This window comes from Prionailurus bengalensis, chromosome D2 (assembly GCF_016509475.1).
Source record: "Prionailurus bengalensis isolate Pbe53 chromosome D2, Fcat_Pben_1.1_paternal_pri, whole genome shotgun sequence".
NCBI classification, from domain to species: domain Eukaryota; kingdom Metazoa; phylum Chordata; class Mammalia; order Carnivora; family Felidae; genus Prionailurus; species Prionailurus bengalensis.
The window spans coordinates 43,796,731-43,820,905 of NC_057351.1; the positions used below are offsets into that span (position 1 = coordinate 43,796,731).

The 24,175-nt window shown below is 43.2% G+C and overlaps 1 protein-coding gene across 2 annotated transcripts in view; it reads right to left on the minus strand.

The window, feature by feature from the left end:
• The window catches only part of GRID1 (glutamate ionotropic receptor delta type subunit 1), a 699,728-nt gene that overhangs the window by 247,565 nt on the left and 427,988 nt on the right, over positions 1-24,175 (minus strand). For both annotated transcript variants that reach the window (XM_043596765.1, XM_043596766.1), the window contains exon 5: positions 18,717-18,770. In XM_043596765.1, the coding sequence (XP_043452700.1) occupies positions 18,717-18,770 (54 nt within the window). The remainder of the gene's footprint in view (positions 1-18,716; positions 18,771-24,175) is intronic.

Consider the following 24,175-nt stretch of genomic DNA (forward strand, 5'->3'; position numbering starts at 1 on the left):
GTTTACCATATCAAAGCCCTCACATCTGAACTGGAGCCCATTGTGTAGATTTAAATGTAAAGATCTGAGAATATAAATTTGGAAGAATAGAAGGTATGTAGCATGGTACTTAACTGACCATGATGGACTCATAGGGACCGAACTTACCATTCACTTTAAATAAAAAACAAAACATGAAATGACAGTTTTCAGACATTAGACAACAGGCATAACTAAAAAGCGTTCCCACCCCCAAAAAAGAAACAAATGAAGTGAGCCTGAACTTCATGCTAACAGAGACTTTCCAGGTTGCAGCAAAGGAAAGGGAAACCTAGGCAGAGCCTGATGGCCTCCATGAGTTGAAGAGAGAGTCTGGGTTTTGAGGAAGCCAAAACAATTGCAATTCATAAGGCAGAATTCCAGAGAAGCGAGAGCTACACAGAAAATGCCCTCCAGAAATCTACCGAAAGTTCCCTTTGAATCTTCAGCTGAGTTTTGGTTAGTGCATGTGAGTGAGGTAACTACCTGAGTCTAAGGAAAGAACCACCTGGAAGGATCAGGTTTAACAATCCATAATAATGGGTCACATTAGCAACAGCAACAGACTAAAACTGTTTTTGACCTAACAAAGCTTCAAAGCAATTCTCAAAAAAATCAAAATGTTCCAAAATAACTTAACCCTGTCCTGGGGGAAGAATAGAGGTGGGGTGGGGCATACTTAAAGAAGAAAAGGAATCAAGCACCCAACCATGTAAAATTCGCAATGTCTGGCATCTAATCTAAAATTACCAGGCATGCAAAGAAATAGGAAAATACTCTCCATAATGAGAAGAAAAATCAATCAGTGGAAACAGACCCAGAAATAATACAGATGGCAGAATTAGTAGAACAGGACATTAAAACAGATATTATAAATAGTATAAACACACACCATATGTTCAAGAACATAGAGGAAAGTATGTACATGACAGGGAGAAAAATAAAAGACGCAAATTGAATTTCTACAAATAAAATATGCAATGTCTGCAATGAAAATTACTCTAGATGAAATCAACAGCAGATTAGAAGAAAAATAAATGAACCTGAAAGTACCAAAACAAAAACTCCCAAAATGAATCACAGAGGGGAAAAAAAAAAAAAAGACTGGGAAAAATCAACAGAGCATTAGTGAGCAATGGAACAATTTTAAGCAACCTAATATACATGTCATTTAAGTCCAGGAAATAAAAGAGAGAAAGGGAAAGACAGAAAAAATATTGGGAGAAATAATGGTTAAACAGTTTCTAAATTTGATGACATCCACACCTAAGCACACAATCAGAGAAAAAGAAAAATCTTAAAACAACCAGAGGAAAAAGATCCAATATGCACAGAAAAATGAAGATAAGAATGATAGCTGGTTTCTCATCAGAAACAAGGTGAACCATAAGTCGGTAAAATGACACCTTTAAGGAATGAAAAACAGAAGGTGAAGAATTTATCAGAAGCAGATCAGAACTATGAGAAACTTGGATACAATGGACAACTTCCTTGAAAGGTGCAAACTACCAAACCTCACTTAGAAAAAAAATGTATAACCTAAATATATCTACTAATAAAGCTGGACTTGTTGTTAAAAATCTTTCCATGGTGGAGGTAGGTGGGTAGGTGGGGAAATTTCCAGGCCCAGGTATCTTCACTGGTGAATTCTACATATCAATTCTACACAAATTCTTTCAGAAAACTGAAGAGATGAAACAGATTCTTGTTTCAGGAGGCTAGTACTACCCTGATAACAAAACTAGACAAAGGGTTTACAAGATAAGAAAACTACAGATGAACATCCCTCATGAACATAGATACAAAACTTCCTTAAAGTATCTTTGCTAATATTTTAGGTAAGTGTAACCCAACAACTCAAAACAAAACAAAATAAAACCCAGAAACATGATGAGGGCAAGTGGGGTTTATCTCCAGGCTGTAAGGTTGGTTTCACATTTGAAAACGAATTAATTTAGTACTCCATATCAACAGAATAAAAAAAGAAAAACCATGTGAATATATCAATAGATACATAAAAAAATTGGCACAATCCAGTTTCTAATTCTGTTAAAAACCTTCAGGAAACTAATAATAAAAGAGAACTTCTTCAACCTTATCAAGCATATGTATGATCAACCTATACCTAACATCATAATTAATGGTATAAAGCTAAATGTATAGCCCTAAAATCAGTAAAGAAGTAAAGATGTGCAGTCTTTTTTTGTTTAATTTTCTAATGTTTATTTACTTTTGAGAGAGACAGAGACAGGGAGTGAGTGGGGGAGGGGCAGAAAGAGAGGGAGACAAAGAGTCCAAAGCAGGCTCCAGGCTCTGAGCTGTCAGCACAGAGCCCAATGCAGGGCTCAAACTCATGAACTGTGAGATAATGACCTGAGCTGAAGTTGGACTCTTAACCAACTGAGCCACCCAGGCATCCCCAAATATGTGCAGTCTTAATAGTTCTATTCAACATTGTGCTGGAGGTTCTAGCCAATGCAGTAGGGCAAGAAAAGAAATAAAAAAGATCTGGATTTGAAAGGAAGAAGTAGAACTGTCTTTATTCACATATGACATGATTGTCTATGTAGACAACTGTAAATCTACAAAATAAAGCCACTAGAACTAATGTATAAGTTTAGCAAGGTTGTGACACAGATGCAAGGTCAATATTCAAAAGCCATTTGTATTTTCTACATGCTAGAAACAACTGTAAACTTAAATTGAAAAAGCAACACCATTTACAATTATATCAAAAATATTAGAAATATAGGGATGAATTTAACAAGACCTGTGCATTTAACATTGCAGAACATTGCTAAAAATAATTGAGGATATACACAAATGAAAATATATACCTTGTTCATAGATCAGAAGACTCAATGTTGTGAAGCTCTCAATTCTCCCTCAAATGATCTCTAGACTCAATACAATTGAAATTAAAATCTTAGCAGTCCTTTTCTACAAACTGACAAGTTAATTCTAAAATTTATATGGTCCGGGCACCTGGGTGGCTCAGTCAGTTAGGTATTCAACTCTTGATTTTGGCTCAGGTCCTGATCTAACGGTTCATGAGTCAAGCCCCACATTGGGCTCTGTGCTTCCAGCACCAGCATGGAGCCTGCTTGGAATTTTCTCACTGCTCTCTCTCTCTCTCTGTCCCTTCCCTGCCCTGTGTGTGTGTGTGTGTGTGTGTGTGTGCACGTGCATGCACGCGGGCACGTGTGTGTGTATCTCAAAATAAACAAACAGTTTTTAAAAAGAAAATGTATATGGAAATGCAAGGCAAGAACTAAGGTGAGGTACTTGCACAAACTTGAGGGTGAGTTCCCCCTTAAATTTTTTGCCTCATTAGGTGCCTCACTTGCCTCATCCTAGTCCCAGGCCTGTGTAAATGTGAAGGATGTAGATGGGTAAAAGCACATTTTTAAAGAAAAAAAAGGTGAAAAACTTACTCTACTTGATTTCAATACTAACTATAAAGCTACAAGCATAAAGACAGCATGGTACCAGTGTGAAGATAGACATATAGGTCAATGAAATAGAAGAGAGACCCTAGGAATAGATCCAAACATTGAAGGCCAATTGATACTCAATGAATGATCCAAAGGGGAAAGAGTACTATTTTCAACAAATGGTACTGGAAAAATTAAATATTAATGCAGAAAATAAATCAGAAGAAAATAAAAATTAATCTCAGCCCTTCACACCATATACAAAAATTAACCAACAAATATACATAACAACATGAATGCATTTCAAAATTATTCTGAGCGAAATAAGCTAGACAAAAAAGAGTATGTACTGTACGATTCCATTGATCTAAAATCCTAGAAAATGCAAAGTAATCTACACTGACAGAAAATGGATCAGAGGTTACCTGGGATTGGGTGGAGAGAGAGAGAAACTGGTTACGTGGGAACGGGAGAAAACTTTTGTGGGTAACAGAAAGGTGCATTTTCATGATGATTGTGATAGTTTCACAAATGTATACGTCAAAACTCCAAGACATAACTCATCAAACTGTGCAGTATCTTTAATGTCAGTTACACTTCAAAAAGTTTGTGAAATAATAAGAGTGTATGCACTAGAGTCATACTGCCTGGTTAAAATCCAGAACACCCTACATAAAATACCACTCCCCCCCACAAACACCCTAAAGCCTCCTTTTCCCTTCCTCAGCTTTAACACTTGCTACGTGCTTGCCCTTTGGCTAGTCATTTGCCCTCTGTGTATATCAGTTTGGTCAGCAGTGTCTGTCAGCCCTGTCTTCAAACTTTCAGAATCTGAGTGCTTCTTACTACCTCTGCTCACTTATCTCATCCTGGTCCAAGCCATCATCATCGCTAATTACAGGCACTAATTTTTAAGCTTTCTTTTTCCCTTTTTTCTGTCCTTTCCCACCCTAATGCCTACAGTGTATTTTCAACACAGAATTTAGGGTGGTCCTTCCAAACCATAACTCAGATGGCATCACTCCTCAGCTCAAAATGCTCCAGTGGCACCTCAGCTCACTCAGGTTAAAAGCCCAAATCCTTGTAGGAGCAGATTCAGCAGAATCTCCTCGTGCCCCTCCTCACATATTAGCACCCTGCACTCCAAACCACTGCCCAGTTAGATGTCTACCCATAATTTCATCCCTCAAGCTCACCACACTGCCCAGGCCTACAGCTCGTTGCTGTGACTACTTTTCACCTGAGGGGCACATCCTTCCCTGGGCTGTGTTATGTGAGCAGAGGTACAAAAACTTAATGGATAATAGATCCCTTCTTCCTGAAACCAATATCTGGAAGAGGAAACAGCATTTCATATTAAACGAAACCATTATGCTAAATTGGAATTTCCCTTGGAGGCACCAAGCTTTAATGATATGAAATTCCATAGTGAAGAGCCTGGCACACATGCAGATTCGCCAAGGAAAATGAGAATTAATTTCTTGACTAAAAAACCAGAAGAGTCAAAATCGAGGGAAAGAGGATTTAGTGAGGAACGTTTCCTTGAGGGGGAAAGGGGAACAGGGATGTGATTCCACTCCTCATGAAAGGAAGGAGGGTGCCTGCTTCCTCACTGCAAGTCTGCTTGGGGGAGCTTCACTGGGGCCATTGAAGACTCTCACAAAACAGAGCCAGGGCCTTAAGCACAATACTGTGAGTTTAATCATAAAAGCTACTTTATGTGTCTTCTATTAGCCCACTGATGCTGCTCATTCCCTTCTATTGGATAAAAATTAGAGAAATTTTCATGACTTTTCTGTGTATTAACCAAGGTTAATAGAAAAAATTTTTTTAAGTTTATTTATTTTGAGAGAGAGAGAGAGAGAGAGAGAGCGAGCAGGGGAAGAGAAGAAAGAGTGGGAGAGAAAGAGAATCCCAAGTAGGCTGTGCACTGTCAGAGTGGAGCCCCATGTGGGGCTCGAACACATGAACTGTGAAACTATGACCTGGACCAAAATCAAGAGTTGGACACTTAACCAGCTGAGCCACCCAGGTGCCCCAAGGTTAACATAAAATTCTATGTCTGGGTACTTGGGTGGCTCAGTCAGTTAAGTGTCTTGATTTAGCTCAAGACTCTTGATTTTGGCAAGTCATGATCTCACCGTTCCGGAGATTAAGCCCTGCCTTGGGCTCAGAGCTGACAGTGCAAAGCCTGCTTGGGAATCTCTCTCTCCTTCTCTTTCTGCCCCTCCCCTGCTCACTTTCTCTCTCCCTCTCTCTCTCTCTCTCTCTCAAAATAAATAAATAAACTTTTTTTAAATATGTAATTTATTGTCAAATTGGTTTCCATACAACACCCAGTGCTCATCCCAAAAATAAACTTTTTAAAAAAAAGAAAATTCTATGCCACTTTAAGTTGTAAAACCAACTTTTGATTCAGGAATTGATCTAATCCAAGATAACAATTGGAAGATTTATTTCTTCAGTGCAGAAATTTTGTCCCTTATAAGATAAATGAACATGCATCTCCATTTAAGGTAGGACTGGACTGGCTCAAAGGCAGCACCACATTGAACAAGACCAACTTGAGCTTAAAATTCCAGCTTGTCTTTATACAGTTGTGAGACCTTAGGCCTTTTCTGACCCTCAAGTTTATAATCTTTATGCCAGTGTTAGTAACATCTCTCTCAGAAGGTGGATGCAAGCGTCAGTCATATAACAAAAGACTAATATCTCTGCACAAAAGACATGAGCAACTAAAGTCACAAAATTAGAAACATGCATGATCAAAAATTAAATGTCCAAAGTGTTTGGCTTGGCCAATAAGCAAAGAAATACAAATTAACACAATGCAGTGAGCCTTTTTATCTATAATATTGATAAAGATGAAAAACAATGATAGTCGTGTTCATAAAACACAAGAGTGGGATGAGACAGGCACTCTGATAAAAGAAGCTTAGGCTCATTGAGGGCTCCCATACTTTGAAACAATATTTTTACCATCACTAGGAATCAGACATGTCAGATCTAGGTTGAAGTATGTTGACTGCAGCATTATTTACAACAGCATTAACCAACCTAAGTTTCCAAAAGTGGAGAAGGCTTGCAAAAATTATGATTCCTCCAAATGACAGACTACTACAAGACCATTAAATATTATTCTGAATGCTAATTACTGACATGATAAATTGTGAATGATACATTCTTAATTGAAAACAATAAGATACAAAGCTGAACATAACAGAGAAACCTCAATTTGGCAAAATAAACTACATATATAAGGCTATTGGAAAGGATAATTCATTAGCATCTTAATTTGTATTTTGTTTTACTATTGTAGAAGATTCAGAAAAGAATAGAGCAATTTCCCCCTGCTTTCCTTCTACCCGTGTCCTTCCCTCCCTACCATGCATGTGCCCACATATATACATGGAAGTAAGCAATACTACAGACTCTAGAAAGTTTGTGCTCTTCTTTCTCCCAAGATATTTTCTTTCAACAAAGATGTGAACTGACAATGATATTGGCTGGGAAGTTTCTGTGGCTTAGAGAATGGGAGTAGTCAAAGTGGCTTCAGCTGGGAAGCTTCCAGTTAAGATAGAAAGGGGACAGTAGAGGGTTCTGTGAGTCTTCCCATTCCCTGATAGTGATAATCCAGGATGGGGTATCAGACAGGAGTGGCTGGTAACCATGTAGGAAGCCTGAGCCCAATGCCTGGGGTCCTTCAGGCTCAGAAGAAAAAAAAAAAAAAACACCATGCCCAAGCTTGAGACCCAAAGTGGGTTGAAACTTCCTGAGTATCTAGACAGATTCTCTATGATTGATCTTGACAGTGCAAAATCCAGGGACCTTTGCACAACCTTCAAGAGGACAAGGAGGAAGCTATCCTGTTGTAATGGGTTCAAATTTCTTGCCATCCCTTTAAATGGGATTTCACGGATAAATTTAATTTGTTTTGAAATAATGTCTACAAAGCATCCAAAGCAGGGCCTGGCACACAGTAGGTACTCAAATGTAAGTTTCCTGCTTCAGGGAGCAACCACTTGGCTCACTGTTCCTGCAATACCCCACAGCAAATAAGCAGAGATCTGAGGGTAAGAAAGGAGGCCATTCAGACCCCACTGGCCTCACAAGGTGGGCTCTTTAGCAATTCTTGACCAGAAGCCCCACTCTGCAGCTGGCCAGGAGGAGCACTTGGCTCCTCATCCCCTCATCACCTTGGCAGCCAGCAAGCCAGTCTTCAGGGCTGCAGGAAACTGCGGCCTAGTACTGATCAACTACAAGTAAAGGGCTTCTTCCCTCCTCTTGCTGAAATTGGACAATATTCATATGGGATTCTTCAACCAGCTTAAGAGACAGTCTTCCCCAGTGCACAGAATATCTTCTGGTTTGAGACAGTGGAAAAAATAACCAAAGAAAAGCCTACTGCCTTTATGAGCCCTTGAACGTTATTTAAGACACTTCACAAAAAGTTTTGGTAGTCTGAATTGTCTCCTGCCTCCACCTCCGCTTCTATGTTCCAGTTTTGAAAGCACACTCTTTGGGAACCCCACCAGGGGCCTCCTATCCCTCCCCCGCCCCACGCTGCGTAAAGGCGGTAGCTGCATGGCGCATGAGCATGCGTGCATGTGCTTGCTGCTCGCCTCTCCATGTGGTACACGGTGATTAACCAGCCTGGCACAGGAGGTGTAATAACAGACTAGAAGGCACAGATAATAGGATCTTTCTGGCATAAGCAGTGAGTTCATCGGAATCCATCAGAACCCATTTGTGAGAAGAGCGATGGATGGGAATGCACAAAGGTAGACGCTAACCCTTAGTTTTCGGATGCATTTGCTGCACATGGGGATTAAAGCTATTTTTAAAACTCCCTAAGTGTCAGTACTCCCTTTCCCAAGCATCCTTCTGTCAAAACTCTGCAAAAGGATAACGTACTTGTTGGGGACAATTGATTCACATCTAAAACATGGAGTCTGATTCCACATCAATGACAGGAATCTAGCTGAGCTGTTCTGTCTGCAGGAAGCTTGAACTTGGTTGCAAAAGGCAGAGGATCTGGAGTGGCCCCTACAAGCATTGCCTAGCTGTAGATTTGTGAAGAGCACATGTTTCTCACCCATGATGCCATAAGCTCTCTGAGAGTGAGGAGGATATCTCTCAAATGTGCATGAGCATCCCAATGCTTCAGGGGTGGTCAGTACACGTATGACAAACGAATTATAGATTGTCAAGAGTTGCAGATCCTGGTAGGGAGACAGGACATGGAGGAAGAAGTTAAAGACCAATGAAGAATCACTGCCTGAGTTCTCTGGGGGAGTTGGAAAAAAGAAAGGTTATGGAAGAAATTCATAGGTGTTGCAAAGTGAGGGGAGGGTAATCGGATGGAGTTTTAAAGGATGTATAGGAGTCTGAAAGGAAGAACCAGGGCCCCAGGAAGCCCCAAGCACAGTTAGAAATGTTCCAATCCGAGGTCACCCAGACGATGAGTTAAGCCATGGCTCCTTCCCCTGGCACTCCTCATGAAGACATGCACTGACCTGTTATCAATTCCTCAAATCTGGGTATTTCCTTAAGTTCCAAAGATGAACTTCCCTGCAGGATATTAGTGATTGGTTAATAAGAGGAACGCTCCTTCAAGAGTGCTTGCTGTGTGCCAGACCCTGTGATGGGTCACTTCTGGTGAGTTATCTCACCTAATCTTCACAACTTTCCTAGGAGGTAGTATCATGAACCCCATTGAGCAGATGAAGAAAATAAGGCTTAAGGAAGGAAGTGTCCATTGCGTGTTCCCAAAGATTGATCTAAAACACAAGGGTACATTCACTACTCTCTTAGTACTATCCCCCAACTCATCTGTACAGCTCCAAGTACTCTTCCCATGGGGCTCTGAAAAGGGCTGGAGAATGATGTTAACGCTATACACAATGACAATTTCCTCATGTATCTACAACCATAAGTGTTAAATTTCATAGATTCCTTTTGGCTGAGGAAGGATAATAGGTACATTCTGAGTAATGACTGGAAGTACATTTTTAGCAAATGTGGTTTGTTCCCTTCAGATACTACTCATGTGACAGGTATTAGCTTAATTGTATGGGCTTTTGCAGGGCTCTTTCATTATTTCCACAGGAAATCTAAAACAAACAAACAAAAAAATGTGGTACCATGTAAAGTAACATAAAGGGAAGAACTCTAATAAAGGTTTTATAAGAACAAATTTCCGTAAATGAGAACTGTATTACCACTTCCAAATGGTAAAAACATTCTAATATTGTTGGGGTTCAGTCACGTACTTAGTGTTTAGTTAGTACTGAGTATGAGAAGGAAAGGTAAGAGAGGGGCAGTGTGGCATAGCTATTTATTTCTTAAATTTGGAGTCACCTACACCTAAGTTCAAATCCTGACTGCCACTTCCTAAGTGACATTGAAAATCAGTCCATCTCTCTGAGCCTCTGTTTTCTTATCTGTAAAATAGAATAATAAAAGTTGAGGTACATGGGGACTTGGTCCTCCAACTCTTTCCAACCATTGACCCCACAGGTCATCACATCCTCATAACAATAGTACTTGGCATCAATGTTCTCTCCCTCCCCTCAGAAATGGTTTTTTCATTTGACTTCCAGGTAAAGAAACCATAGTTACTAATCATATTAATATTCACATTAAATTTAAATCATCTAAGCACTGCAATTAAAAGGCCAAGTGTTACAACAGATAAAATAGCAATATCAAAGTATGAGTGGCTTTCAAGAAACATGCTATATTTTAAGCACAAGGAAACAAGTGGGTTAAAAGTAAAAGAATGGAAAAAGATATATTAGGCTAACACTAGTCAAAATAGATCTGTAATAGCTGCAGTAATATCAAATTATATTTCAGAGTGGAGAACATTTCAGAGCAGAAGGCTAAAGAAGGTCATTTTGTAATGATAACAGATCAATTAATCAACAGGACATAAAATCCTAAACATTTATGCCTCTTGTAACGAAGCTTAAAAATACATTAAACAACAACGGATAAAACTACAAGGAGAACAAACTCACAATTAAAGTTGAATATTTTGATACTCCCCTCTCAATAAATGATAGAACAAATAGACAAAAAGTCATCAAGGATACAGAAGACATAAACAACCCTATCAACTAAATTGACCTAATTGACATTTATAGAACATTCCACACAACAACAATAGATTACACATCTTTTTCAAGTGCACACAAAACATTTATCAAGACAGAAAATGTACTGGACTATCAAATAAGTCTCAATAAATTTTAAAAGGTGTAAGTATGAGAAACTATATTCTTTGACCACAGTGGAACTGAATTAAAAATCAATAAGAGAAAAATCCTTTAAAAATCCCCAAATATTTGGAAACTAAATAACACACTTCTAAACAACCCAGGAGTCAAAGAAGAAATCAAAGGGTAATGTAGAAAGTATTTTAAACTGAATAACAATGAAAACACAACATAGCAAACTTTGGGGGATGCCATTAAGTCACTTGAGGGGAAGTTTATAGCACTAAAGAAAAAGTCCTCAAGTCAATGATCTCAGCTCCCCCCCCCCAAGAGAGATACAGATATAGATGGCAAATAGACACATGAAAATATGCTCAGTATCATTAGTTAGTAGGGAAATTAAAATTACAATCATAATGAGGTACCATTACATACCACTATAATGGCTAATATCAAAAACCTGATCAAACCAGCTACTTAACATAATGTGAAGCAATTGGCATTCTCATACCACTTGAAAGATTCTTAAAAAGTTAAACATACATCTACCATATGGCCCAGCAATTCCACTTGTAAATATGTACCCAAGAAAAATGAAAGCATATGTCCATACAAAGGCTTGTACATGAACATCCACAACAGCCTTATTTGTAATCACTAAAAAATCTAGAACAACCCAAATCTCCATTAATGAACAAACAGATACTCAAATTGTGATGAATTCATACATTTGAATACTCCTCAATTAAAAAAAGAACTATTGGTATACATTGCAATATGGGTGAATCTCAAAATAATTATCTGGATGGAAATAGCCATAGCAAAATAGGAAAAAGAGTACATACTGTGTGATTCCATTTGTATAAAACCCTGGAAAGTAGGAATAATCTGTAAGTGCCAGGAACAGATCAGTAATTGCTTGGGGAGTGGGAGAAGGTGGGGCTGGAGGTGGGATTACCAAGGGGCACTTTGTGGGTCATGGACATGTTCACTATCTTCATTGTGGTAAGAGTTCATGGGTGACTCATATGTCAAATGTAAATTGTACACTTAAATATATGCATTTACTGTACATGAGTTAAACCTCAATAAAGTTGTAAAATTTAAGTGAAAAAATGGATGAAGAAAGGAATGCTCAAAACAACAGTGCTGGGCGTTTGGGTGGCTCAGTTGGTTAAGTGACCGACTTGGGCTCAGGTCATGATCTCATGGTTCATGAGTTCAAGCCCTGAACCGGGCTCTCTACTCTCAGCACGGAGCCTGCTTCAGATTTTCTGCCCCCACTCTCTCTGCCCATCCCCTGTGCACGTTCTCTCGCCCTCTCTCAAAAATAAATAAACATGAAAAAAAAAAAGTGCCTGCATCTGTAATGTCTGATAGATCCGCTGGGGCTTCAGAGGTGGCTAGGATGTGGCCCCTGTCCTCAAGGGCTCCTCGGTGGGGCTGAGGAGAGAAACAAGCGACCCAATTACAACAAACATAATTGGTTTTGAGTGTTCCTAAATTAAATTTGTAGGCAGTAAATGGTACAGGGACTTCATATCCAAGCAGAATTGGAATCTTCAAAATGAAAGGAAGAAAAAAATTAAATCTTCTCCAGACCTTTCTCTGTGTCCCAAATAGAGATTTCTTAAAGCTATTTGATTCCACGTTCATATCATGGTCTTTCTCTTGTTTTCTTCAATTAGTGTATTAGCATTTCTTTCCCCCTCATTATTCATGTATAGCCTCATCTCATTTTCATTTATTTTAACTCAGTATGTGTTTGTGGGTGGGGAAGATTTGGAAGTCTGGACTAACGTTTTTCTGGACTGCTGTCAGAAATGCCCTCTGGGGCAAGCCGACGTCTGCACCCAGGGATCCTCATAGAGTATGTGTTGGTGGCAAACCAGTGAAAGTATTAAGGTGGGGGCTGAGGCCTGAGGGGCCACAACACAACAGCATTCTGGGCAGAGGCTCGCTGAAGAGGTCCAGACCCTAGGATGACCCTGTGCTTGGGGTGGTGATCGCTTAGGATACACTCAGAGCAGCCCTGTAAGATAAGAGGTGGTTGAAACTAAGACCAGAGAGGGCTCTGAGGTCAGCACATGAGCAACCTCATGAGTCATGTGGAAGAATGTGCACTCTAGCCTCCGGGTCCTGACACTCCACCACCTGCCAACAACCTATTCAAGAGCAGAGGGGAGCACACTGAGAGAAAATGCACGAGTGCAATTGGAACAAATGCACGTGACAGTGTGCACGGCCCCATCCTTGGAAAGCACAGCCGGCTTCAGAGACCAAAGATGCCTGTAGGAGACACCCATTTCTCACTCTTTAACTCTAACTTAGCCACCCTCTTTGATCACAGAATCCTTTTTCCACAAAGCACCTACAAATTAGCAGAACATATGCTCCCAAATGCAATTTGGAGACTGCTGTAGGAAGCCCAGCCAGCACTTCCCCTGCCCTTCTCCCTGGCTGCTCTGCCATCGGCTAATGGCTTGGACTGGGGCTGAAGGGAGCATGCCTGTGCCTCAGAGGAAGAGCTTGTGCCCCATGGGACTCATAAGTGCAGGGAAAGGGGATGCCAAGAGCAGGGGGTGCTGACAGCTGTAGCTCATAGAGCAAAATGACAGCTTTCTGAGTCCATGAAAGATAGGGACAGTTATAAATGCTCTTCTTCCACATGTAGGCAATTAGACAAGCAGAGTCAAGGTGAGGAAGCAGGAGGCCAGCCAGCAGCAGGAGCCTTAATGCACACAAATTCTCTGTGTGTGACTCCCTTGTGCTGGGAACTCTAGGCAGCCTGACAGAAAGGAGGTCCACTTACAGGCTGTTCAGGGAATCAGGCACATGCATCATAGTTGCATGCACAGGGAATCAGGCACAGAGCATCATAGTTGGGGCAAGGAGTGTACGACAGTAAGACAATGAATAACTCTAATGGGGAAATCCAGGAAGACTTTTTGGCAAAGGAGATGTTTAGCAGACCCCTGCTGGAATGTAAGACCTTGGCAATCAGACATTCAGGAAGAGCATGCCAGGTATAAAGGGAGATCCTGGCAAAGGCAGAGCCAGGAAAGGAAAATAAATAGAGAAAACAAGTCACTCCTCTGCTTGCAGGGATGAGTCATGGGAGAGTGAGTAGAAGGGTAAGAAGTACATGAAGGTGTACAGGTGCAGTCAGGGTCATCCTAGACAGGTTCTGAGGCAGGGCCCATGATGTTGGCTTTTCTTCACTGAGTAGGAAGCCAACCAGAGGGGTGGAGACATGGGCCCCTGGGAATGGAACGCTGAGTGAGGGAGCATTGGGGAGAGATGCACTGAGCTGGAAGTGGTCACAAGGCTTCCAAACAGCTGAGTCTAGAAGGCATCTGGACCTCTGGGTCTGGAGCTCAGACACAAGTTCTGAAATGGGCATGGGATGTGATGGTCATTGATGTCTGCTGGAAATGTGGCAGGGGTGCCTGCCAATTCTGTCTCTTCCACCTACACAGCCCAGAGCCTCACTCACTGAGAAACCTAAGAACAAGGGTTATATATGAGCTTCTGAACTGCTTTCTAAACATCTTAAACCATTTCCATCAAAACATGCTTTGGGTGCATGTCTGGAAGAACTACTCTAACAGTCTGAGCTGTTCAGCAACAAACAGAGCACTCCAAGTCCCATCACACTTAGCTCCGGAAGATGCTGAAAATTATATATATATATTCCATAAAAGGATTTCCTCCAAAAAGTTCCCAAAAGACAGATCCTCATGGAAAGGGCATTCTCTTCTGCATTCAGACTCTACCTGGCATTGAGGACACCTGTCCTGCACACTGGCTCACCTGGGATCTGCTGAAAGCCATATGGAGAAGAGACACTCCAGACCAGCTAGTGAAGAGGTTCTGGAAGCTACCTAGCTCATCCAGAGCCATGTGTGACTGGTCCTCAACTGGCAACTTCTGGTGAATGACCCAGACTAGTCCCCTCCATCCCTAAGCCTCGAGTTTAATTGTTGCCTTTGTCTTTCCTCAAAGGCCTACTGAGAAATGTTCTTCAAAGGAACTTGCTCTATCCTAAGTATATCAACCTGCCTTCAACCAAACCTTATTAGGAACCTACTCTTTGGGGAATGTTTGGGTGGCTCAGTCGGTTAAGTGTCCTAGTCGTGATTTCGGCTCAGGTCATGATCTCACAGTTCATGAATTCAAGCCCCATGTAGGGCTCTGTGCTGACACCAGGGAGACTGCTTGGGATTCTCTCTCTCTCTCTCTCTCTCTCTCTCTCTCTGCCTCACCCAACCTCCCCTCAAGCTATACATGTGCTATCATTCTCTCTCTCTCTCTCTCACTCAAAATAATTAAATAAACTTAAAAAAGAAAAGAACCTACTCTTTGCATAGGGCACTAGGATTCAGTGATTAGCTAAATTCTGACCATGTCTTCTAGGGACTCATGACCTAGTGGCCACCTTGACAACTGGTTCAATTTGCTTTCCACATGTTTTTTCGAATCCCCCACCCTCCTCCAAACTAACATATAATTTAAATAATCAATGAAAATATAGTTTAGACCCAAAAGTACATCTGCTTGCCAGTGTTCCCACAGTCAAGCCCAGAGACCTGCAAAATCTAAAAACTATCAGTGAGGCTCACATGCTCACAAGCCTTTCTCTGCATCCAATTACCCCTTCTCCAAATGACATAGACCTCATGTATACAACACCAATATTCACCAGTGAAGGAGTATATGTATTAAGAAAACCACCAGATTAAGGAAAAAACAAAACAAAACAAAATCACGTGCCTTTGAGTGTTTATCTTGAATCCAGGAAAATACATTAAGGAAGTCAGATATAGAGGGAGAAACTAGAAGACACAGCCTGTGAGGAATGAGGGAGCAGGGGCAGAACTAGGGACCACAGTGCAGGCCTCCTTGGGGGAAAGACATGAGGGGAAGAGGCACCAACCTGAGTTTGTCAAACAAACTGAACTTGCTTCTAAAGAAGTAGGGAGCAGCTCAGGAAATGAGAAGATGGGGCCCCAATACTGTTGCTGAATTCTGGAGACCATGTCGGAACCACCAAATGTCTTCCCCTGCTTCTCTTCTTCCCACTTTATTTTATCCTATCCATCACATACGACAAACAGAAAAGCAACTGATAAACATTGTCTGTGGCTCTGTATTTAGATAGAGTCTAGAATGATACAACTATCATAAGAATAATGGACTTTTGTTTCCAGTGGGGCCATTATGTAACAGGAAACAGCAGTTCTGAATATGGCTGGATCCTAAGGGTAAATCTACATACAGTTGAGAGAACAGCTTGCTCATTAACCAAAGGCCACACTGGGACCTAAGGGTCAAAGCTTTATAGGACGACATACCTCCAGATCACAGACTTCAAGAATGTACATGAGCTGACACCAAAGCCAAGAGTGTCTCCATAAGTGTGCATACCTGAGTCCTACCTACTGGCCTCACTGAATCAGACCTTGACCATAGTTTAAGGATCTTTGTCAGGGCCATATGCATAATGGTGTCATTTGGTAGAAATGGCTTTGTAGTCAGTCTTCATACAGAATCCCAAATGCACCATTTAATCATTGTATGACCTTGGGCAAGTGATTTAACCTCTTGGGCCTGCCCTTTCCCAACTGTAAAATGGGGATGATAATAACTGTCATATAGGGTTGTTGATGAGGCCTAAGGATGGTTCCAAATATAAAACACTCTGACAAGTGCCTGGCATATAATAGGTGATCAAGAAATGGTAGGTGTTGGAGCGCCTGGGTGGCTCAGTTGGTTAAACTTCGGACTCTTGATTTTAGCTCAGGTCATGATCCCACGGTCATGAGATTGAGCCCTGCATCGGGCTCCAAGCTGACAGTGCAGAGCCTGCTTTGGATACTCTCTCTAGCCTTCTCTCTGCCCCTCCCCTATGTGTGCTTTCTCTCTCTCCTTCCAAATAAATAAATAAACTTTAAAAATTAAATAAGTAAGGGGTGCCTGCTAGCTCAGTCGGTTAAGCATCCAACTTCAGCTCATGATCAGGTCACGATCTCAAGGTTTGTGAGTTCGAGCCCCACGCCAGGCTCTATGCTGACAGCTCAGAGCCTGGAGCCTGCTTCGGATTCTGTGTCTTCCTGTCTCTCTGCCCCTCCTGCACTCATGCTATGTCTGTCTGTCTGTCTCTCTCTCTCTCAAATATAAAAGTAAAAAAAAAACATAAAAAAATAAAAATAAATAAATAAGAAATGGTAGGTGTTACCCTTTCATTCTCAAGAAGAATAGCCTCCTATAGAAAAGGAAGCCAAGAAAGGAGATCACTTCTGGAGAAGGATACACTTAGCCCGGGGATATTCACATGATGTGTGTCCCAGCCCACAATGTGCTGCTGACTGTCGTGGGGCATATCAAGCTATCCTCTTGGATGAGGCTGTTCTAGTGTGGCTGACATCTGTCAGCCTGACTACTCCTGGTGACCCTAAGTAAGTCCTGGGGTCCAGCTGCCCCAGCAATGCCCTTGTGGGCACTTCAGCACTAACCATTCTGAAGTCACTCCTAGCCATGAAGAGGGGCTCAGGAGGGACAGAGGACCCTGGAGGTGAGTCAGGATGCAGAGGAGAAAAAAGCATACAGGTTAAAGATGCAAAATCAGAGTGCTTTTTGAAGACTGACAACAGAGGAACACTGACGATTCAGTTTGGAGGAGTCACCAAAATATTCAAGCCAGCACCAGACATTTGCCTTAAGAGGCACATGAAATGCATCCCTTCTCTGGAACAAAGAAAACCAGACTTTGAAGAACCCATAGAGAAGATGACAAAGCCCAGAGGATCAAAACTTCCCAGGACCAAGGAGGACTCCAGCAGGCTCCGAAGAACGGGGAGGTGGCCAACATGTCCCTTCTAATTAGCAGCACAACCAGCCACAACCTGACGTAAATGGACAGTTAATTTGCATTGTCCAACAGGCCCGGGTAGAGCTAATAAGATGTGAATTTATGGAGGAAAGCCATGAAAAGTGGGCCTTGCAAAAGTTACTATCTGATACTACCTGCAAAATTATTAAAATAAGCCACCCAAAACTCTTCCAGCCATAGAGCACTGAGCTAATGAAGAAACACACATCATAAAAGAATAAATTACCTCTATAATAAACCTTGCATCTTCTAGAATGAGGCCATTAGAAATTGATCAGTTAATTTAGGAGAAGCTGAAGGCCAAAGCCCCGATGAAAGCATGCACCAGGAACCGTCTTCCGGAATCAGCTCTGTTAACAGCATGCTGGGGTCACACAGGCTGCCCTGGTGGTGTTTCCTGAATGGGCATGTGGTTAAAGACCACTCACTTGGAATGTCTGCAGTGTGGAGGAGGTCAGAGCCAGGCAGGTAAAACAGCCGAAGAGAGGACTGGGCCACAGTGAAAACTTGGTGTTCCCCTTCTTCCCAGCACCCAAAGCAGTGGGATAGCCTGTCATGGGAGAGACTTCTCATCTACCCGCTTTAAATGGCTACACTGATTCCTGCCCCCGCTAGGTCCAGGGGCGTGTGCACACACGTACACACTCACACACATATACATCTACACTGTCACATATGCTGACATACGTGTTTTCACATACACTCCCACATGCAGGCACTCATACATACACACATTCACAGTCATGTAACACACAGAACTGCAAACTCCTGCATGAAATGCAGCCTCCTCCATCCCCCCTCACTCCTCTGCCCCACTCCCTCTCCATCCCATCTTCTAATCTGCCCCAATCTCTCCAGCCACCAACCCCCTGACCGGCTGTCTCTCCTCACTCTGCACATCTAATGCCTGAAACCACTTCTCTTCTGACTTCATGTACTCCAATCTTGACTCTTTCCCTGGTTCTCACCTGCTCCCCTGAGCATCTTGGCAGGTCAGGTCCAACTCTCTGAGACCCTGTGCTGCACAGTGGGGTCCTGGAATTCACTCCAGCATCCCAAGTCAGAATTGGCCCCAACAGCTTCCCACTGAGCTTTCTCAAGGGGCTGGGGGCTCAGTGCAGGCTGCACCCCTTCCCACTCTGGGGCTCTTACCTCATTCACAAAGACCCAGTGGCTGTCCTTGGAAGCCAGATTGGTCTCTACGGCCTGCAGAAAGAAAAAGAAAACAAACATGAATAGAAGCAAGCCAGAAGCTGGTAGACACGCAAGATGATTGCCGAGATGGGGTTTGATAAACATTGTTCTTGGAGATTTTTTTCTTAACAAAACATGCCATCCCCTGAGCTTTCGCTGCCTTAGCTACAAGACGCATCATTTGAACACAGATATCTGATTTCCTGCTGTTTTCCAAGCTCTTATGCACTAGCCCTCAGCAAGGTGGAAGCTCTGGTTCCTACAGGCATCACAGGGCCACCAAAGGTGAGGGCTTTCCTCTCCCCTCTCGAAAAAGTACCTGCGAATGCTTTTCTGAAGGGGAGCTTAGGGGGATGATTCCCATGACTGCCAGAGGCTAAAAATCCGAAATCTGGAATGAGGGATTTATGGCAGCTTGTCCAGCTGCAATGAATGACACCTGGGAGAACAGCAGCTCACAGCTGGGGTTCTGAGCTGCCTTCAGTTCTAAAGAACCCATAAAGGACCCATAGAACTGGCTCTTTCTTGCTTCTGGGCAATGACTCTACTCCTATCATTCTCTCTTATAGCAATTTGTTCTGTTTCTTTATAGCACGTGCTATTTCTGTGCTTGAATATTAGCGGCTTATTTATTTCGTAGTATCTATCTCTTTCACCAAGTTGGGGTCTCCATGACGACAGGGACCACATCTTGCATGGTATCCCAGAACCTTACCCTTTAATTGGCACATAGTGTTCAATATATGAGTGAATATTGCTGTTGAATACGTGAAGGAAGTGGAAGAGGGTGAAAATAAGGGTTCCTTATTTCGTTTCTCATATGTTTTCTGGGTGCTTTTATCCTCCTTTAACTGGAAAGCCATCAGATTGAAAGGAGAGAAGGAACTGATCACTGTCAAGCATGTCCTGTGAGAGCTCTCACAGTTAGCATGTGTCAAGTACTTGCTGAGTACCAGGCACTGTGCCAGGCCACCTATGAACGTGGGAGAGAACTATCAGATTGTAGTCCTCTTTTATTTTTACTTTTTTGCGTGTATTTTTGTGATGTAATTTTTATTACTCTTTTTTATTTGAAAAAAACACAGAGAAGTAAAAATGTTCAAAATCATCCCATAACCTTGCCCCCTTTTTAAAAATGTGCTAAATGGGGTGCTTGGGTAGTTCAGTCGGATAAGTGTCCGACTCTTGATTTCAACTCAGGTCATGATCTCAGGGCTCGTGGGTTTGAGCTCCATGTTAGGCTCCAGGCTGGCAGCACAGAGCTTGCTTAGGATTCTCTCTCTCCCGCTCTGTCTGCCCCTCTCCTGCCTCACATGCGCACGCTTTCTCTCTCTCTCTCAAACTTTAAAAAATAAACTTTAAAAGATAAAATAAAATATGCTAAATGGTGAAATGTCCCATTTACCCCTCCGCATTTATCCTCCAGAGATTGTTTAAGGTGTCCCCTTCTAGAAGGTTGTGGTCACATCTGCAAGTACGTATCTATGTACCCATATCAGACAGATGTTTTTATTTAAATGAGATCATGAAATATGCATCAGGTTACAACTATCATTTTTTTACTTATCAATATATCAAGAATATCTTTCCTCATCAGTACACAGAGCTCTGACTCTTTCTCCTTAACCATGAGGCATAGAGGGCTAAAGAGCTTGCCTGCACCAGCAACCCAGCTATATGTGGGAGGTACATCATTGCACTGTCTGTGCACAGGCTTCTGTTAAAACTTCATCCACACAAAGAATGGACATGTTTGTTGGCCAGCACAAGCATGTGGAAATAGAGCCTGTGTGAGTGTCCCAGCTCTAGCATCCCAGTCCTTTACAGAAAGCTCCCACAGGACACCAATGGTGGGCACAGGGGTCTTTCTGGGCCATCTGGGGGCTAAAGACACAAACTCCCCTTCTCCAGCCTAGAAGGGAAAGGGTGCCAGCCCCTGTGAAGACAAATTAGGATGGGAGTCTGGACTGGGCTGGAAAGGACTGCCTCCACCAGCTGTCATTTAACCCCTTTGGTCTCAGTTTGTCCATCTATAAGACATATATAATGCTTGCTTCCTCTTGTCTGCCAATATCTTCAGTCCTCAATCTCAAGAAGCAGCAAACACAAAATGGCGTCCATACAAATCCCAAGCCTTTTTCATAAAGCAGAGAAGGGAAGTGGCAATCCCCCACCTTTTGTAGGTTCCACCCTTATTCCTTGATCCATCACATTCTTGGAACCTAGAAGTCTTCTGGAGCCACACAAGTCCTCATCCTTATGAGCCGTGCCCCCACAAAACTCTCCCCTCCTAGGCTGCTCCATCCCCCACCTCAGGAAGAAGGCTCCAAGTCTTCTCTGTTCTGCCCCTGAAAGAAAGAATCTCCAGAGATACCAAACTCCTGTGGGGCCATGTCCCAAAGATACTTTCTCCCCATTCTACAAACTCCACAAACCAGGCCCTCTCCTTAGAAGCTATGAGGACTTAAGGGCCAGTTGCCCTCTGAGGAGCCTCAGATCCTCAGAGGAGGTAACTATCAGGGAACTTATAGGTTCCAGAACACTGGAACACTGAACTGAATCTAAAGAGATGTAGATTAACAAGGCTGCACTCAAAGCCCTGCTCTGGGTTTCCAGGAACAGAAGGGCAACTGGGGAGAGGAGACTTAGAAGAAACACTGCTGGGGCCGGGAGTTGACTACTGGGCTACACCACTTAATGGAGGACACCACAAATTAGACTTGGTCACAGAGTAGGCCAGTGAAAGTATAGGTGTCTTTAGACACATGAAGAACTGTCATGGGCAAGAGAGACTAGAATTGCTCTTTGCAGCCTGTCAGAGTTTATTTAGGACCAAGGTCTCCAGTAATCTGGGAGGCAGGTATCAACACTATGTAAGACAGAATTTTCTGATTTTCCAAGTAGTTCAAGATGGAATGGGGCTGCCTCAGGAGCAGTGAGGTCTCATCAGGGGAAGTGCCTGAGTGGAAGGTGAACAGCGTGTCCCTGAAAGGTATTTAAGTATCAGCATAGAAGCTGACCATGGGCAAAAGGCAAGACTTAATCACACACTGACATTCCAAAGCAATGATTTTCAAGTCTGGCTGCATGTAGGAATCTCCTAGGGAGCTTTTAAAAGTGAAGACCTTGAGGGGTACCTGGGTGGCTCATTTGGTTAAGCATCTGACTCTTGATTTTGGCTCAGGTCATGATCTCACAGTTTGTGAGTTCGAGCCCAGCATGGGGCTCTGAGCTGACAGCATGGAGCCTACTTGGTAATCTGTCTCCCTCGCTCTCTCCCCCTCCCCCGCTTGCTCGCTCTCTCTCTCTCTCTCTCTCTCTCTCAAATAAAAACCTTTAAAAATTTTTAAAAAGATGTATTTTTAACAAATGTAGACTTTGGGGCCCAATTCCTTGGGATCCTAATTCACTGGGAATGGTGATATGCCTGAGTCCTGTGTTATTTCAGAGCTCTGACCCTGACTCTTGGCCTCTGCAGCTGGGAACACTGCTCCAGAATGTTTGGTTCTGTGAATCTGAAGGTACAGGTGCACCTGTGCAGGAGAACAGTCCTCTGTGTACCCACAGAGCCAGCAGTGCAGAGGACCTGCCACAGCTGCTGGGACATCCCAGGGAACAGGTGGGACCCTGGCTATGCTCAGGAGTTTTTCCACCTGGTCTCAGACTCATACATGAAATATACTGATGGAGAGAATTGATCAGAAAACCCCACAGGACAACTGGCCAACTTTTCTGTCCTACTTTCCTCATCAATTAAGCTCAGCTAATTTGTTAAGCCTCTTTTCCCCACACAGAGATAAATAGCATTTGGCTGTAGCCTTTTCCAGAGGATGCAACTCACCCAGAAGCTGAGCTAGACTGTAAGAAGGAGAAGCTACTGCAGATTTGGAAAGAACACCTCCCCCCCTACCCCCTAGTTACTGGTGAGCTGCCAGCTCTGTGGGAAGAGCCCTAAATGCTCACAGCCCAGTGGGCAGTGCCCCTCGCAGCACCACTAATTCCCCGTCTAAGTGCTATCCTTTCCTCTTCCTCCTCAGCCATGTCTGCAGCAGGTGCAGCTGAGTCCTCCCTTCCGTGGCAGGGCCAGCAGGGTAAGGGGGAAGCAGGCAGGCAGAGCATGTTCGAATCCCAGTTCTGGCACTGCTTGGTTGCGGGCTGCTGGCTGAGCTACTCCACCTCCCTGAGCGGGAGCTCCACGCCTTTAAGGCGTTCGAATGCCAACAGTGCTATCGATGCTCTGCCCACATTCCCCCTGAATTCCATTAGGGTTTTTGAGCACACTGGCTCCCTGTGTGCATTCACGCCCAACGGCAGACACCCGTGGCTCAGGCTGCCGGAACCCTGCACAGCACTCACTGTGCCTGGGAATTTACACCCCTCACCAAGGACAGAGAGTGTCACATATACAAGTCCCAGATGCCCTGTTCCCAGATGGGGACTGCTTCAAGTGTGAGCTCTGCTGGTTACAGAATTTCTCCATGGACTGAGCCCAAACTGCCTCATTGCTAGCGCACCAGCTCTGGCTTCCTTCATTTCCCTGCCACATTCCCACTCCCCTGCTGTCTTTCTTTCTTTCTTTTTTTTTTTTTTAATTCCCCTGGGAACACTTCTTAATAAATCATTGTCACACAAATCCTCACTCCAGAGTCTGCTTCTGGGAACCCAACCTCAGACACACACCTCCCACCCTGGGGTTATCATGGGAATTCAATGAAATTATGTGAAGCTTCCAGCCCAGAGAGTTGCTCACTACAGATAATGAGTGAACATGAAGGTGTTCTCCATTCCTTCCACTCAAGGCCCCAGCCTGGTCTTTGTTCAATGGTTTCTTGAATGTGTAGACATGTATAGTCTCTCATCTATTCCCTCCTTCACTCAACACACTGTGCCTGCCACACACCAGCTATTGTCCTAACTCTCCTGAATACGGGTATGAGCCAGGAGCCTCGTCTGTGCCATCATGGAGCCAACAGTACCAAGACAACCGACAATAAACCAATGTGGCGAGTGTGATGTGCCCTCTCCTCCAGGAATCCACAGACCCTTTAAGGCAGCACAATGTGGGGCCTCCCTTCACCTCGGCAACGCTGTGAGTCCATTGCTATGAAACACCATTGGCATGGGCAGAGAAGTGTTGTGCTGACTAGACAAACAAAGGACAGCCCTTCATTCTGTGGGTGGGGAAGGGAGTGGAGCGGGCTATCTGCTCTGGGTGGGTTCTGGTCACTTGTCTCCAGCAAGTAGGGAGGCTACGTTCCTACAGCTGGGCTTCTCTGCAGGAGCTGAGCACCAGGACTGTGGGGCAACCCTCAAAATAACACAATGGTAGGCAATAGAGTCCTGCGCAACAGTAGGAGCTCCACCTAGACCCTGTGGGAGGCAGGAACGAGGTCGCAGTGACCCCAAGGAGTCCCTGC